The following is a 17,938-nucleotide window of genomic DNA, read 5'->3' as shown; positions in this document are numbered from 1 at the left end:
AAACTTAATCTTAAATTAAGACTAGTCGCACATCAACAAGAAAACATGATATTAAATCATGAAAACTTCAGAACAGAACTTAATTTGTCGATCAAATGAAGGGACTACATAGCCTATTTGTGGATTATAAAATAAGTGAACTGCTGAAAGTGGTTTACATTCCGCAGCTGTGCTGTGAATTGCAGCTTTCCCAATACCAGACTTTATGATTACATCTGAGAAATAATTGTGCTAAAATGTAGATAATGTAAACACAAGTAAATATATCAATCTAAACCATAGCTTTTCATACCACTCCACAAACTTGTTAGTATAGCAAACTGAGTGTAGAAACTAAGGATATGCCGGGGGAGGAGGAGAAGAGGCTGAGCTGGAATATGCACTGTGACGGTCATAAAAGTACAGTAACCCTTTTGAGAGTCAGAATTCCTAGAATGCCAGCAGAAAACAGCAGTACTTTCCACTCTGCATGTATGAGACATCACAGGCTGCCCTGTTGCATTAAGTAAGGGAGTATGGTTTACTCCACCTATTCTGCCACGTACTGTGCACAAGGGAGCTTTGTAATTCAGAGTAGGCCAAAAGTAGAGTATTAAAATAGAAGAGATCTCAAGATGGAACTACATACACAAGGAATCCACTATGTCTGTGCCACAGAAAACACTCCTACAAAATAAGATTCACAGCATACATAAAGTTACAGCATATTGCCCAGACTGGTGTTAGAAGTTCTGCTACATCTCATCATAACAGAGCCTGTAAGTCATAAAACATAGCTTTGCAGCTGGTGTTTATATCCAGAAGAAAATGTAACTATATAGAATATTCAATAGTACAATTTTATTCCCCAGTTTAGTTTTCAGTACCGCCTTGAAATAAAGTGCTTAGGACAGCAAGACTGACAAATGTTCAAGGAAATAGAAATTGAATGTGTTTAACTCTCTTATGTACTGGCTGATAGAACTTTTGCTAACAAGGAGGCTAAATTAACAGTTTTAAACAATAGCCAATGATCTGCAACACTCTTCATTTTGTACTATAAATAATAAACACTACAAATGACTAAGATCACCCCAATCTTCTATAGTGTAAAGAGAGTGAGATTTCCTTTTATATAAAAACTGCTCAGTGCTCCTCACGTGCCCATTTCTGATATTCTCAATGAAGCCCTTTATACAGTACATATGGTCATCACATTGTTAAACATTCAGCAAGATCTAAGATATCACTTGTAAACTTTATATAGACATGCATATACCCCAGAAACAAATAAATGACTGTAAGTGCTTGTGAGCATTGTTTAAACATGATTAGATTGTAGCGCCCAAGTTTTCAGGATACAAATTAAAATAATAACAAACAAACATACTATCGTATCCTTCCAAAGCACCATTACAAAAGTCAAACCGCTACTCAATGGGGGAGACTCAATTAGATGAGAGTTGCCTCACACATTAGTTTTCCATGTGCCAAGAGTAATGCAATGACAAGCCCCGCGGTTAGGATGATGTTTGAAAATAGGGTTTATTTTTTTTGCTTGCAACTCCTAGGGGAGTGAGCAAAAATGTGCGAATTAAGTCCTATTTTCAGACGCCATCATTACCATGGGGCTTGTAATTGAATTACTATTGTCACATTTCACCAGAAAAAAAAAAAAAAAAAAAGAGGCAACTTGCATCTAATTGAATCGCACCCAATGTGTTCTAATCCACAGCAAATAGACATTAGATTTAGTAGCTGAAAATGTACTAGATTAATGACAGCTAACGTCTGATGTCTCAATGGTTGCTGTGGGTTACTCTGCTTAAAAAGCCTGATTTAAAAGATGTTATGAACTCAGGAACCAGAAGTAAGTAAAGGGTTTAAAATCTAAATAGAAAACAAAGGGAGAAAGGAAATAGGAGTCTAAATAATTAAACATTGTCTGAATAAGTAAGATTCTTAGAAAGCTCATTCATAATAAAAGTCCTTGGAGTCTTCAGTGGAAGGGAACAAAACAAAAACCCAATTAGTTCCCATGTTTTAGAGATCAACACAGAGCCCTGATGCCTACTCTCACTGTCATCCAATTAAGCTTTACCTGGGACACATTTACAGTGAGGGAACAGTATGTAGAAAACACCTCCACATATCAGACATACTAAAGTCTCCATTATAAATTAAATGGCTTCCAAAACTTTGCCCCCCCCAGCCATAATAGAATCCCTTACAGTAGGTCCTACTAAACGATTAGAAAAAGAGAAAATTCTGCGATTACAATGACAACAGGTCTGCCAATTTAAAATGCCACAATTTGAAGAGTTAAGCTGGGTACACAGTACAGAAGTTTTCTACCGATGTGATATCTGAAACAATTTTACCAACGACTAAAATTCCCAATGAACATGCCAATTCATGCGCACACACCTACACGGTTTACAGTCAGATCTTGGTCTGTCATAACCATCTGCTCAAACAATTGTGACTCCATAAACACTGTACAGACATCTGCTGTTCCTGCAGCAATATGCAAAGCAATTTACACAGTGGGTTGAACTTCAGGGCCCACAAACATCCAGGACCAGGAAATACCATCATTGCCATTCATTGCTTTGTTCTGCTTCGTGTATAGAATATGTTCGGCAACTGTTTTCATAACTGTACACAAAGTAGGATTATCGTTATATAATGAGTTGCTCAAATAAAGACAACGCTCGTGTTCTTGGCAACAAAGTGGACAATTAACCATAGAGAAGAAAAAAAAAAAAAAGGAGACAACATTATAGATAAAACATGATCAACTAATTCGATGTCAGACATTACAGTCCTGTATCGTATGCTCGCACGATCATTGGATGAAAAAACTGTAGTGTGTACCCAGCTTTAGCCAATTCCTTAGCTGCATTGTTAACAATTTGGGAACAATGACACAAATGGCTCTGGATTAGTATTCTCACCAATGCACATGTCCAAGTCTATAGGACTTTACCTTACCTCTTAGAGACTCTGTATTGTGCTGTGGTCAATTGTCCTGTCAGAGGGTCATGAACTGTAGCCCGTTTCAGCTACAAAAAGAGAAAGGACTGGGGTTTAATTTGGGAGCAGGCGTGATATGTGCCGTGCCACTGGTTCTGATTGGTTTGGGTGAATTTAGTCTTAAGCAAGCGGTAGTTCGGTTCTCCTCAGGAAGATAATTGATATTTGATCAGCAGCTTAACGTCCTTTCACTTTTTTGTTTGAGACACAGAAAATGTATCACTTAATGGTGTAGAGTATCAAAAAGTCCTTTTAGTTCCAATTAAAAGAAAACAAGGTTTATTTAGGCTTCTGGAAGGCAATCAAAATAGAGTAGCTCCTCATGGTACAAGGGTATTAAAAATAATAAAAATAAAATGGTGGCTTCTGTTTTTCCTTCTATTAACATGACAAAAATCAAATAGAACCTTGGTTACTTCTGGTTAGCATGGTGAGATAATAAACTTAAAAAAAAGTATTGATTAAAAACACCATTTGTGTGATTTTACAATGTCTCAAGTCTTTATGAACATGATGACTAAGCTTTACATGCTGTGAACCAATCATCTGAAATGAAGAATTCATGATGATGTTCTTTAAAATATCATATTCCAGAAGAACCGAAGGGTGATGCCTGCTCATTCTGCAGATCCAAAGTGATCAAGCGCATTTTACTATCCACTATTCCTGATGGTTTTCTTTAAAAGTTGTAAGAAGCAGCCTGTATCTTATATTTTCTGGATAGAAAAGGAGGAGGGGGAAGCCCAAAGAAACAGCCTGAAATAGGAAAAATAACTCTGCCCATACAGTGACGCTTCCTGAATGAAACTGACATAGCAGGAACTAAATCCTGTTATGTCAATTCTTTGATGTAGTGATCACTGCCTACCCCAAGAAATGCATTACACAGAGGGTTATAGAACACTTTGATCTTACCTTTTGCTAATTCTGTAGTGTGCAGTCTCCAGGACTCCTGTGATAGGATTTGATATGGTGGCTCGCCTCAACTGTGAAGCCAACCAATCACATAAGTTGTAACAAACATTAGCTAGCATTCACCCAACCAATCAGAAGCCCTTTGGATGCACATTAAGGTATGAAAGTGGACAGCAAGCTATATTAAAATTAAAACTGGTAGATATACTCATCATATGCTAAATATATATGTTTTGCAAATCATGGTTGTTCACTTTTCTGCAGAGGTCTTAAGATGGCCACACCAGTTTAATTGTCAGTTTGGTCAACAACCAAATATGACCAGCTGATTTCCTGTATGTGGACCAGACCAGAAACAGATAGGAAAAAGGGTTACACAATGACCCTAATCATGATCTGTGCGTGGGGCCACTGTCCAACCAAAAAGTGCAAGAAACAGCTTGAGTTACCTTTTTGGTCAATGCAACTCCATCGCAACCAACATATTAAATTTTAGAAAGGTCATCTGGAATTTCAACGTCAGAATACAATCAAATTAACATAAAATTTGTTAGCCTTTTATGTAATCCATCAGGCAGGCAAAAGTAAACAACCATAATTTGCAAATTGATAAACTGGGGGATAGAAAACGTTTATTATTTTTTTTTAACCAAAGTTTTCCTTCAAATAAAAAAACAGACAACATTAGAAAATGTTAAAAACATTTTATAAAATTATAAGACTACACATATCTGAAGCCTTACATAAGATTTCATACATTCTAACAGCAACTCACAAATTTTTTTCTTTTAAATATTAAGCATGCTTAAAATATATAAGAAATCTGACAGGAGTGATATAACTAGAGGAAGCTATTTTCAGTTGTGTTAGATCTACGCTGTATTCATCTGCAATATGATTATACCATATGTGTTTAATTGCTTCCATTCACTAGAACTATAAATGTGTCATTAAAGCTAGGTGAGCGATCCCGTTGCTCAAAGCAAACATCAGGATCATTGTCCAATTTGGCCATACACTCCTGTGTGACTGTGCGGTCAGGAGACAACCGGACACTGAAGATCATAGCAGTTATCTATGGTCAAGGGGAAGCAAAACTCCTCACAATCTGAACATAAGCTACACATGAAAGCAACCATTACTCACCCTGGGCTTTGCTAGCTCTTTGACTTTTGCAATCTCCTCATCAGAAATGATATCATGGAATCTAACAATGCGAGGTTTATCCCATTCATCCTCTTGCTTTGTAGGAGACAAGACGAATATAGGATTCCTATTCCCATCATAGTAACGGCAGAAAAGTCTCTTTTGTCTACGAGCAGTCTGAGACAAAGAAGATGAAAGAAGATTAGATAAAGGAAAGGGTAAGGCTTATACAGTGTAAGGCCAGTGCTATAAGCCAACCATCCTTTTCTGACACTTTATTTGTTTTCTTACCATTTTAATACCTTCTCCACGGCACAACATCTCATACTTCTGCCTCTCAGGCAGGTAATCTTTGGGCCGACCTTTCCTTTCTGTAACCTCTACGCCTTCAGAATCGGACGTGGCGGACTGGTTTGCTTGTTTTGCCATGATATATTCAAAGTACCTTAGATTGCCATTTCCTCTTTGATGTTCAGGATCTACAAGTTAAATTGGAGTAAGAATAGGTAAATGTAAAAAACTTAATACACTGAGGGGTTAACAATACTTTACATAAACTGTCAACATGTTAGTCAGAGAGGACTGAATTTGTTAGAACTTGCAAAAGATCTTTACTACAATCAGGTTATGCTTCAATTGGTAAATACAATGATAAAACATAATGTATTACATAGCTTAAATCACTTTCCAAAGAAGTTTGTTTCAAATTATAAGTGCCCTTAAATGCAGTGTTCTAAGCCATATAGATATCCTGTAGACTAGTTGTAAAAGGGTTTGAAAGTGACCTTCAACTGTCCAAACATTTAATTACACAGAACCAGGAACGACGGGTACCTAATTTATATAAACTGAAATATAGAATAGGATAAAAAGCCATTTTGAAACTTTACCAAGCCCATCATTTTAAGGTGTAAAAGAACAATCTTTCTGAGCAGACCAGTACATTTATTTATTCTTGCTTGTTTATATTATGCAGCGCTGTACAGAGAACAGTTAATCATTCACATCAGTCCCTGCCCCATTGGAGCTTACAGTAGCCAATTTACCCATCAGCAGGTTTTTGGACAGTGGAAGGAAACCTATCCAAAAACCGGGAGAACCTACAAAATCCAGATTGGTGGCCCTGGTTGGAATCAACCCATGCCACTAATTCTAACCACTATGCTGTACAAGTGCTTGCTGCGAGACTAGGTAGAGACTTAAAGCTGATGAGACATTTCTTTCAAAGTCACGCTGTGCTGTATTTGTGACTGTATAATATATATATATATATATATATATATATATATATATATATATATAAATAAATAAATCAACAATATAGCGGTGTGACATAATAAGATATATACAAATTCTGAATTTGAATATGACGGAAGGTAAATATTTTTAGGTCAGAAACAATAATTTGTCAGCCTTTAAATCGTCATAAGAATATTTTATATACTTAGATTACAATCTAACACTTTCCTAAACAGATAATCAAATAGAATGGAGCAAAAAGAACTGAACATTTAGTTCAAATTATGATGTACAAGTCACACAATGCTGCATTACATCCATTTACTATCAATGGAAAGTGTTTCATAACTATTCCTAAATGGTGAGCAAGGATACCTTCTATAGAGATTGATTCATTAGTAAACTGTCAATTCCAGTTCAGCTCCTCTGATCTCAATAATATATATATATATATATATATACTGCCCCTTTGAAACTGTACTGCATCAATGCGATTTCCAACCACTTTCAGTCGTAACACAAAGTAGATTTCACATAGAATTCCGATTACATTTTCGACTTTTCACTCGTCGCACCCAAAATGCTGTGACACATTCACCCTAGTGCCAACATACAAACCCCCCCCCAGAAAATGTGAAACCGACCTAACGGATTAATTGCCATTACGTTTTTGTTTCAGATTAGAAAAACCTTTATTAGACTGTAATGCGCACCAACAAATAACTTACCTAGCTCTAGTAACTTTTTGGTTAGCATTAAAGCTTTGTCCAAGTCTCCTTGTTGGTACACTGAATAGCTGAGGTAATCTAGAACCAAGACCTTGTCCACGGAGGATTCTTCTCCAGCCTCCAGCTGATTCAGAGCTTGCTCCATCCAAAGCTCCGTGTGGTAGTAGTCAGCTTCGGTGTAGGCAACCTTTCCCAAGTCAAAGCAGTCTCCGGCAGTCAGTGTGGCTTTGTGCGTTACACCTATGAGTAGTCAGAGTTAGGAACTCTTACAAACAACGGTTAACATTTAAGATGCCTACTCTGTAACCCTCCTAATGCCAGCAACATAGAATGTAAATGAGGATACAGATTTAGAAGGCATTTTAGTACTTAAAATGAAACCAGTAGATTTGCAGAGTAGTGAAATAAAAAGAATTTAAACATCAAGCTAGAAAAAATGCCTTTTGATTTAAATTAAATACTTCTATGTTGCAAGTTCTAATGTTTGAGTGTCCAATTACATAATAGTAGCTACTACCCCCCACCCTCACATACAATGTTCATAAATTAAAAATATAATTACTTAACTATGGCACCTAAATGTCCCAGATAGATAGATACATACATACATACACTGCATTACCTGGCAGGTTACCCATGGAGATGGTGTCTGTAGCCAAGTTATACGTGTCTTGTAGACGAAGTAAAGCCTTGCCTGCCCCCTTCTGGTCATCATCATTGGGGAAATACTGACGTTGGATAGTTAGGTTGGAAATGAATCCTTAAAACATAGAATACAATAAACCCAAATAGTTTGTTAATAAAACACAGAATAGTTATGGCAGACAAAGACCAATTGGTGCAATATGTGTGTATATTCTATACATACACCATACGTGTAACAACTATTCACCCCTTCAGCATTTTTTCACATTTTCTGACATCATGGAAGCCAAATTGGTTTATACAGGAAGTATTACACGGATCAACGCAAAATACTTTGTAAAAAAAAAAAAGATAAATACAAATTAAAACACAGTAAAAGGGGTGAATACTTATGTAAATCGATTATTGCCTAGGAAAAAACTAAATCACCGTACGGTTGAAGAAAGCTCACATAAAATGTTCGCTGCTTCAGAGACTGTAAAACCTGTAAAAATGGATGGAGTGTGACAGACAAATCTTGAAAACTTGCTGCTGCCTACAAAAAATAAAGGCCCGAGTTAGCCAAAGCCCAGACCTTAAGCCCTCTTAGAATCTGTGGAATGATCTGAAAATTGTTTTTCACTGCTGGTGAACATCTCTGCTAGATGTAAGTGCAGCCAAGGTTGCTTCTACGAAGTAATAAAACACGAAGGTAAGTATTTATGTAATCAATGCTCTCCTTATTTCTTAGGAAAAGCGTCTTTTTTTTTTTTTTTGTTTGTAAAACTTGACAGAGTATTTTGCACTGATCTGTGGTAAGAATTCCCAAATGAAGCAATTTTCATTCCATGATGCAAGAAAATTACATTTTAAAAATACCAAAAGTGTATGTGAATATTTTGCCTTGCTGCACGGCATTTGCAATTAACTAATTAGGTCATTACCATCTGACACATCCTTGAGCACCAGATTCTCCACTTCTAGCCACTCTGTGTTGAGTCTCTTCATTAGTTTGAAAGCATTGACTGGGTGACCCAGGAACTCCTCGGGGTCCTGTATAGCAGTTTCTGACACTGCATCAAATTTCTCTGCCCATCTGAAAACAAAAATTCATTTTAGAGATAGACTCAGCAGCTCACAAAGACAGTACAAGCAGCAGGAGGGATCAAAATACCATTTCTCTTTCATTTACAAACTAGAACCCAAAACTACATGGAATAACTGAATCTGTCCAGATTGGCTACACACACACACACAAACTCCATTGGCGCATTGTGGTTAGTCCCCATTACCAGCCAATACAGAGCAACTATTCCCATGCTCTGTCCAATCAGAGCGAAGTTGCTCTGTTTTGCTTAGTAAGGTCATTAGCATTGCGGCACCTCACGGAGCAAATTATTGTCATTCCAGCTGGGTTTTGGGTTTTTTTTTATAAATGGAAGAAAACCCCAGACAAGAAATAAATTGTGAACTCTGTTCAAACTTTTGGTGCTTTATAAATAAATAATAACCAGTGGGTGGATTTTGCAAATTGTGGGTGTTTGGAATGCATATAGGGTCTTCGTATGAATTTGCCTCCTAGACCACCAAAATTTTTAACTTCCTTTTCAAGATATTTAGAACACTTAAAAATAAATAATATCTTTATAGTACTATAATGTGTTGCATATATTATTATTATCACCATTTATTTATATAGCACCACTAATTCCGCAGCGCTGTACAGAGAACTCACTCACATCAGTCCCTGCCCTATTGGGGCTTACAGTCTAAATTCCCTAACATACACACAGACACACAGACACACACACAGACGATTAGGGTCCATTTGTTAGCAGCCAATTAAGCTACCAGTATGTATTTGGAGTGTGGGAGGAAACCGGAGCACCTGGAGGAAACCCACGCAAACACAGGGAGAACATACAAACTCCACACAGATAAGGCCATGGTCGAGAATTGAACTCATGACCCCAGTGCTGTGAGGCAGAATTGCTAACCACATAGCCACCATACATACGTTTATGTCCAAATTTATCCTAATGCAGTAAGCAGGTATTATCAAGACATTTTATGGATGATGTAATATATAGTGATCACAAAATGCCTTGTCACACAGGGACCAGTATGTACGGCAAAAGCATAAACTCACTTTTTAATCTGTTCCAATTTAATTTCTTCTGCTTTTATGTACTCTTTTAGAGATATTACCAGGTCCTTCTCAGTGTGGAGCAAGTCTGTCATATGACCTGCGAATGCAAATAAAATATAAATCAGATTTACACCATAAATTCTTGCTAGCTTCTATGTGTAAAGAGGACATTTAGCAGCACCATAGTAGCTTAAAGCTTTAATGCTTTAAAATTCGAGCCTTTTGTAGCCAGGCTGTCATTATGTAATAACTAGCTTTTTATATATATGAAACATGCAAATTGGGTGCCCAAGTTTCATCTGTCCTTATCAAGCAATTTAGAGTGTGATCACAGGTCCATGATACAATTTTTTATTAAGCCTTTACATATTTTTCATGATCATTTTACTTGCATCCTGGATGTATTCTTGTGTGTAATTTAGGAGTCGCACGCTTTTTTCTTCTTAAAAAAAACAGTATTTAGAGAAAGGAGGTTTACCGATGGAAGTGAAAAAGTCTGTATGTGCTTGACATAAGGAAAACAGAACCAAGACGGGCAAGATGTAGAGGATCTTCATGGCCTTCATTGTAAACCTACAGAGACGGTAAGAATCACAATTAAAAGCGGAAAAAATCCCCACCAACAACAAAAACACACAACACATTTCCGAGTCCCGTCTTAACAGATGGGCTCCATCCACTCCATGGGATATATTTACTAAACTACGGGTTTGAAAAAGTGGAGATGTTGCCTATAGCAACCAATAAGATTCTAGCTGTCATTCTGTAGAATGTACTAAATAAATGATAACTAGAATCTGATTGGTTGCTATAGGCAACATCTCCACTTTTTCAAACCCACAATTAAGTAAATATACCCTCATAACTGAGCAGTGATATTTGAGAACCTCCACCAGCTGTGAGACACAGCATTATTTTTCTTTTTTACACAATACTGGAGATTATTCAACATTTTACATTCACAATATATAGCTATGGTGAGTATCATTGCACTTACACATTTCAATACCACAAATCACTACGGCCAATTAAACTATGTTAACGGTAACAGTTGCCACTGTCCCTTCTATTAAGCCACAGGTATCGGTTTTAGGAAATGAGGTTTACAAAACCTCCCATTTTCGTGAGCATCCTAATAAATACACTGTGGGGTCATAATAGTTTGAATTACAGTATACAAACTGTTACATAGTTTATCATGTGTTATATAACCTATTTTAACATGAATGCCAAAAAAAGAGTGAAATAATGTACCTCCTTTCTCTACAATACAATATTATATAACTAGCACACGGCTGGAGTCCAAGTACATTGTAAAAGTTAGCACACACATAACTTAAGGATATGCCAAGAGCATCTGTTCTTTAATTTAGTCATTCCAAACTAATGAGAAAACATAGCATCACCCCTGCATAAGTTTGATTTTTTGCTTGAAATATGGTAAAATATTTAAAGGTTTCTTTAATTAAAAATTGCAGGCAAATCTAAACTTTAACTATGTTAGAGCCTGTACATATGATGGCTGCTTTTAAAGCATTTAACATGTACTCTTAAATCCTTTCAAATGTACATTTAAAAAGATAGAAAAAAATAAATGTAAGCGAATGTTATTGAAGACACACAGGGCCTGATTCATTACTAAATGTGTATATGCATTGGCCATATTCAACAAGGAGCGGATCTGTTAATGTATGGTCTAGGTACACTCTGCACTATAAGACAAGACACTGCAGGATACAACCATACACATATGGATTTTAAATTACAAAACAAATTATTTTCTTTATTATTTCTGTTTCTTTTTTTTTTCCTCCATAAAAACGTAAAAGTAATATTTTACAGTTACTTCTGATTGCAAACACACGCGACCCTCATTCACTATCACTCAGCACTTCCACCAGCTACAAGTCTGGTGTAAGTGATCCGACTGATAATCACATACCTTAGAGAGGCCCAGAGCTTGAATTGAGCTCTGTCGCTTGCGCCCGTCCTTAGCACATCCTTACTGCACAGTGACTACATGCATACGCTCAGTACCCTCCACTTTCTGCTCAGGAAATATCATAGGCTGTAGCCTTTTCCCTCAAAGATTAACTGGACGATGCAGTGTTCACTGGCGTATGGTTAGTTTCTGGGCACGTGGAGTGTTATTTTACATAAAATACGGCATGTATCAGTGTTTACGTGTCTTAATGAATCAGGACCCCACTGCATTCAAGATACAGCAGTAGACCTGGTTAAGTACATTTCTTTTAGGAACACTTCCATCCCACACATCCAATCACTGGCCATTCTGCTCTAAGTTTCATCTCCAAAACACATTCTTCTAACACCTGATATCACCCATATCCTGTTTCACTCTTATAAAAGCTTTCTTTACTGCACATTTCTGCAGTCTCCCCAAACGTCTAACACTTCAATCCATTATTCAGCTACCAAGCTCATCACCACAACTGCACATCCTCTGTCAGTGCTTGTTCTTTGTACCATGCATGATAATTTAAATATTAAAACAGCCACAATTCTGCAACCTCTGCTCTTATCCCATATATTACGAGTAATCTAGCTTTTGTCTCTGGACTGGACACATCGCATGTGTGTCTTCAACCCTTCTCTAGAGCTGCATCTTTTGTCCTGAGCTTTGAACAACTAAATTACACTCTCCTCCAGTTTCTCAATCTTTAAAGTGTTGATTGATGCTTTCTCACAGCAAAGAACAGGAGTGGGCATTCAGTGCTGTAGAAGGCAGCATATTGTTGGTCAATAGTAACTCAAAGCAAATCAGCAATCTGCATTTTAAACCCAGAGGTGGCACTCAACAACTACAAATGTGTGCACAAAACATGCCTTTCAGAAAATTCTATCCTTCATCCTCCTTCCCATCCTAAACGCCACCAATGCTTTTAGTAACCGCTATTTCTTACTATCTGATGGAGTTAGCCATCATGGGCAGGTCCACTGTAGTCTCTCTTTCAGTTTGTACACTACTTGTATGCAATGTGCATGCATACAGCACAACTGACAGCATACTGGATGATAAATGCTGTACAATATCTGCCACATAACACTTTACTGTCATTTCTCCTGCAGAGTCAAGATTGATAAAAACAGAAACTAGCATGGGCTGATAGCAGTATAGATGTGAAAATGAGAGCGCCTTCCCATACAGGATCTGATGCAGTATGTCAGAAGCCGGAATCTATTGAAGCTTCTCTCTTATGTTTACTTTACTTTAATTATATTTACTTAATGCCAATGGGAGTCTGTGGCAACAGCAGTTTCATTTCCACTGCAGAAAATGAAAGCCATCCACCCCCACAAGCCTATTATATTTCTAACAGATGCCAAGCTGGCATAGTCAGGATTCTACTGTACCTGCAACTTCTAGATGCCAAGAGAAATGACCCCCCCCCCCCCCCCTTTCCTTGCTGGCATTTGTTTTGTTGCAATATAAAAATGGAATGCAATTAAAATATTTTAACTAGTTATATGTTCACAAAGTTGCTCTATCTATCCATCTATAATACTTCGAATATGATGCATATGACAAACTCACTCAGAGGTGGAAAATAAACCTTCACAGATTACAGTGTCTTTACAAGGCGACGTTTCAGAGGTCCCCCTTCGTCTCAAACCAAGGCTGTGTTTGAACCGGGCTGTATTGGTTTTCAGGTTGTCTGTTATTTCAGCAAAATCACCCTTATCCATGTATTTGTCAGTGTGACCAAGTATCTACATTTCTGATGTATCAACATCATATAATATTTGGCATTAAAAGTAATTTCTCATGCATTTAAACATCCCAAAAATAATCATGTATTTGCATCCCAGCGAAAGTCAGCATAATATGAGGCACAATGACAAGTTCTTCTTGTAGCAGTTAGATACCCCTAACAGTTAGATACATTCTGCACCTACACTTAAATAACTAGGTACTTCTAATTAAATATTATTAGTACGCCCCCACTGACCCCCATAATTCACTTTCTACTGATGCTCCCACGTCTAAGATGAGCTCTGCTTGAAAAAGGGATTTGGCGTCCCACCCCCTCTGAGCTGCATTACCCAAACGAAGTTCAGGGGAGGCTGGGCATGAAATCCAAGTTCACACAGAGTAGGAAGTCAGCTAAGCCATTGTATCCCTGTGACATTAACAAGCTGCCAGATGCATAAGACACTAACTTTTCACCCAACCGCATTAGTTGGCAAGGATAAGTACTAATAGATCACCATTTTTAAAGTTTAACTAGTGAACCACCAAGTAATTTTTGTGCCCAACCAGTAATGCTAATGCTTTAAGAAATGTTCAGTATAGTGAGAGGGGAAGTCCAGAATTTCTTTTAATTAAAACTTCTGAAACTTCATTAACCAAATCGGGGATGACAAACATTGGTTGGTCTATGATATATTGCAATACGTGGAAATACCAATCACTTTTTGAATATAGCTGTATGCAATTAAAGTCTTCAAAGAAGAAAAATCCTTTAAACACTTTTGGGGGCGAGTGTAAATATAGTGCAAACCTGACCTCACATTACAAAACAATAAAATCAGTTGGTTAGAAGAAGCCAACTTTTTCTGGAGAGCTCACAGGAACACACATTTTGGCATAAAACATACTGCCACAATTCACTGCTTATAAAGTTGGACACTCACCAAGACTTTCATTTGCACTGAGTATTTCTACTTAAAAGCCATAGAAATGTCAGGGCTTCCAAATATTTAGGAATCACAAGGTCTTGCTACTAAACAGAAGACATTACATTTTGTACACATTACTTTTAAAAAAACTGCATTTTACTACATGAATATTTAGTCTGACAAACCCTAACACTGCATTAACACCACAAGTAGTTGTGTATATTAAAGGCCTTAGATTTTGGTGGATATACTTTTCGTTGTCAGAGGCATCTCCAAAGAGTGCCGCTTGATATACACTGGACCAAACTAGTAGAAGAGTGTCTGGATTTGCGGAGAGATGGACAAATCTAAAGAGACGCATGTAAAAGTGTAAATGTCACATCAAAAGTCTTGGGTGTATGAAGATTTTTTTTTAGTTTGCTTTTTTAACATTAGGCAAAGTGTGCCTAGAAATGTGTTCTCTGCTATAGCGCAACTGGAAGGAGCAAAATGCATCATATTAATAGTACAGGATAAGACCCAATATCTGCCAGTCAAGAGGTGGTGCAAATATAAAAGTCTTTCAGCAGAGTAAGAATGCTGCAGGCCCCTCAGCACTGCAAGGAACGCCCCTCTCCACACTTTGTCTCATTGAAATCATATTTATCTACTGCTCCACAAAACTAGGCATATAGATGCACCTACTCTGTTCTACTTGTCCTCGTCTCTTCCCTACTCCTAACTTCTGCAAATGCTGCCACCTGCTCTGCAAACCAATGCCCTGTAAAGGAAACGTAGGCACACTTGCGCAAATTAAGGCACACAAATAAGATTTTGCACTGCACCTTGGCTGTTTGGTGCTTTGTAAAAGAGGCCAAGTCATGCCCTCACCATTTACCAGCTTAGATACCTGCAGCTGGTACATTGGCCACACTCCATATATAGTTTATGTAAAGGCAGGTGCTGCCGCTGACCGCGCAGGATGAGCCTGTCACTAGCACAGGACAGATTGAGTTGTGATCTGCAGCAGCTCTGGAATGCTGGTAACTAGAAGGGTGCTGGGTAGAGGGGCTCCATAGTCAAGACATACAGGAGTGTGGGTATTTATTCTACTATAAATATTCAGCAAAACAAAACAAAACAAAAAAAAGTTTAAAGCTGCACTCCAGGTTAGCCATTGGAATTATCGTTCACCATTCTAAAAGGCCTGCAGGGATGTTGTAGACTGGAGGACAGATAAGAAGCCACAAGCTCTGTATTTGTGTCTTCATATTGGTCCACAATGCCCCATCCACATTTGCAGCGTTACACAGCCCTGACTTTCAGGGGTTAGCCATTTTTGAAATTGCAGCTTTATTATGTTAACAAATTCAAAACAGTAGTCCTAAACAATAGATTTCCCATCAGAACAATTTAAAATGGTTTTAATATAGTCTTCAAAATTAAAAAATAAAAAATCTGTGCTCTCTCTCACTTATCCTCCCACTCTCCACCCCGTTCTGCAGCCATTTTACATTGGTGAACAAAAACGTTCACCACTTAAGGTGGGAATGCAGCTTAGCTTTATTTAAAAAAACAAACAAAAAAAAAACCACACAACACACCACACAAAAACAAACAAGAAACCCTGCCACTTTTGGAAGATGCTGCAAAAGTGTAGCATATCAATGTTCCACTTACTGGAAATGTTAACCGAGATCATACAAATCGAATGAAAAAAAAACAAAACATGGCTTCACTCTTGTCTAGATGACACATGAAACAGTAAACTGCCAAAGAAAATAATGTCCAGTCAGACTGCTCATGTTGTAAAGAGACTGTTTAATCTATCTAGGTTTCCATGAAGAATTTAAAAAAAATAAAAATAAACATTAAACTCTTTTAAACAAAATAGTCAGCTTTAATGGTTTTATATACTGTACACCATCCAGCTGTTGACTGTCCAAAATTAATTCGTTAAGAAATGCTCTCATAGTTACTGTGAATGGATCACTTATAAATAACTTATGGTGTAAATTTATTTAAAGGAAATAGCGCAGGGTGCTTATTTATATAAAATCGCAAATGTACTTATTTTTGATATTGTGGGTATGTTGGTAAAAGAGATATCTTTATTTCTGAGAGCAGGGGAAGAAATTTGTTTGTTTTAACCTTGCTAGAGGAAATGCATGATTTCTGAGGTATATATCTGATACAATAAGCCTTTGTGGAGGAAGTCTTTTGAGTATCCTGATGTGGGGAAATGACTTGCATGGGGTTTTGTGACTTTCTTTGGGAATGTGTCTTCTGCAATTGTCTGAAGAAAGGACCCATGTTAATCTTATGTTAGACATTCTGATGTGTGAGGGTCCAGTACAAGATGCAGGAAATCACTGCAAGTTTTAGGATATCACAGATAAGTGTAAATATTGTTAGCTTTGCAATGCATGTAAATCCATGTTTGGGTAAACAAATTGCAATCTGATTCTAAAAATAGCTCAGACCTCAAGGATGCTGGCTTACCCTGTGAAACGGTATCCAAATCTGTATAAAAAGCACTGACTTGTATTGAAAATTATTCTTCTGTTCCATTTGACCTGATCCCTGGTACCTTCAATCAGTGTGACTGCAAATAGACATCACTTGCTTCAAAGACCTGCTTGAAAATGTCTTATATGCTCAAAATCCTGTGACCTACAGATTAGACCCAAAATCGAATCCGTTCCTGGCTGTTTCTGAGGTTTGGACCCAGCATCCAGTACCACCACTCTGCCCGCTACCCAGCAGCTCTGGCCAGTGTGATATGCCAGGGGGGATCCATACACAACAATCCTGATCCATAGGAAGAGGTCAGGAGTACCAGCCCAGGTATACCAGTAAAGGGGTACACTCGCAGCGTCATTTACACAGAAAGAACCCGTTTCTGGATGCCGGTAAGGAGGTCAGTGGTGGCAGCATTTGTAAGCCCATCCTACTGCGGAAAGAGGGTGCATTTGGGATAACTTTAGTGAACGGTGGCAAAGTAAGCCCATCCGGTTCCCAGCAACAACGGACAGGGTGGCAAAGGCAGTGCATCCTGTCACAGTTACCAAACTACACAATTACTCCACAATCATAGTGCCATGTACCAGTTAGAAACATGTATACTACAAGACATATGTATGGAGGAACTATAGAATGAAAATGGTCTAAAAGCAAGGATGTACCATCACCACATGGGACAATTTACCATGTGCAGACAAACACAAAACACACCAAGAACAAAATAAACAGAAATAAAACAAGCACAATCCACAATGGTTACAGATTATTGGTTACACAGTTAATTTAGCTAACAGACATTCAAAAAAAAAAGCACTCATGATACAATATTCTTATGGGTAAACACATTTTTAGCATTAATTAAAACAAAAAAATGGAAAAGGAAATTGTATACATTAATAATAATAAATGAAAAATAAAAATCCAGATATACCCCGATTCAGATGTATAGAAGATAATTTCTTAATAAATATTTGATATC

At 37.5% G+C, this 17,938-nt stretch overlaps 1 protein-coding gene across 4 annotated transcripts in view; it reads right to left on the bottom strand.

Moving 5' to 3' along the window:
• Nucleotides 1-17,938, bottom strand: part of P4HA1 (prolyl 4-hydroxylase subunit alpha 1) — a 42,599-nt gene that overhangs the window by 12,308 nt on the left and 12,353 nt on the right. For 2 of the 4 annotated variants that reach the window (XM_075216575.1, XM_075216573.1), the window contains exons 2-9: nt 10,295-10,389; nt 9,817-9,913; nt 8,612-8,763; nt 7,666-7,803; nt 7,044-7,283; nt 5,368-5,555; nt 5,077-5,253; nt 2,974-3,044 (exon numbers count right to left, since the gene is read on the bottom strand). In XM_075216575.1, the coding sequence (XP_075072676.1) occupies nt 2,974-3,044; nt 5,077-5,253; nt 5,368-5,555; nt 7,044-7,283; nt 7,666-7,803; nt 8,612-8,763; nt 9,817-9,913; nt 10,295-10,382 (1,151 nt within the window). In that variant the 5' untranslated portion in view covers nt 10,383-10,389. Of the gene's footprint in view, nt 1-2,973; nt 3,045-3,930; nt 4,002-5,076; nt 5,254-5,367; nt 5,556-7,043; nt 7,284-7,665; nt 7,804-8,611; nt 8,764-9,816; nt 9,914-10,294; nt 10,390-17,938 lie in introns of all 4 variants that reach the window. The other 2 variants (XM_075216574.1, XM_075216572.1) reach the window with 1 other exon arrangement.

Source organism: Mixophyes fleayi, chromosome 6, assembly GCF_038048845.1.
Source record: "Mixophyes fleayi isolate aMixFle1 chromosome 6, aMixFle1.hap1, whole genome shotgun sequence".
In the NCBI taxonomy this organism is placed as follows: domain Eukaryota; kingdom Metazoa; phylum Chordata; class Amphibia; order Anura; family Limnodynastidae; genus Mixophyes; species Mixophyes fleayi.
Note: the sequence above shows the minus strand (reverse complement) of the source record. Positions and strands in the feature narration are given on the sequence as shown.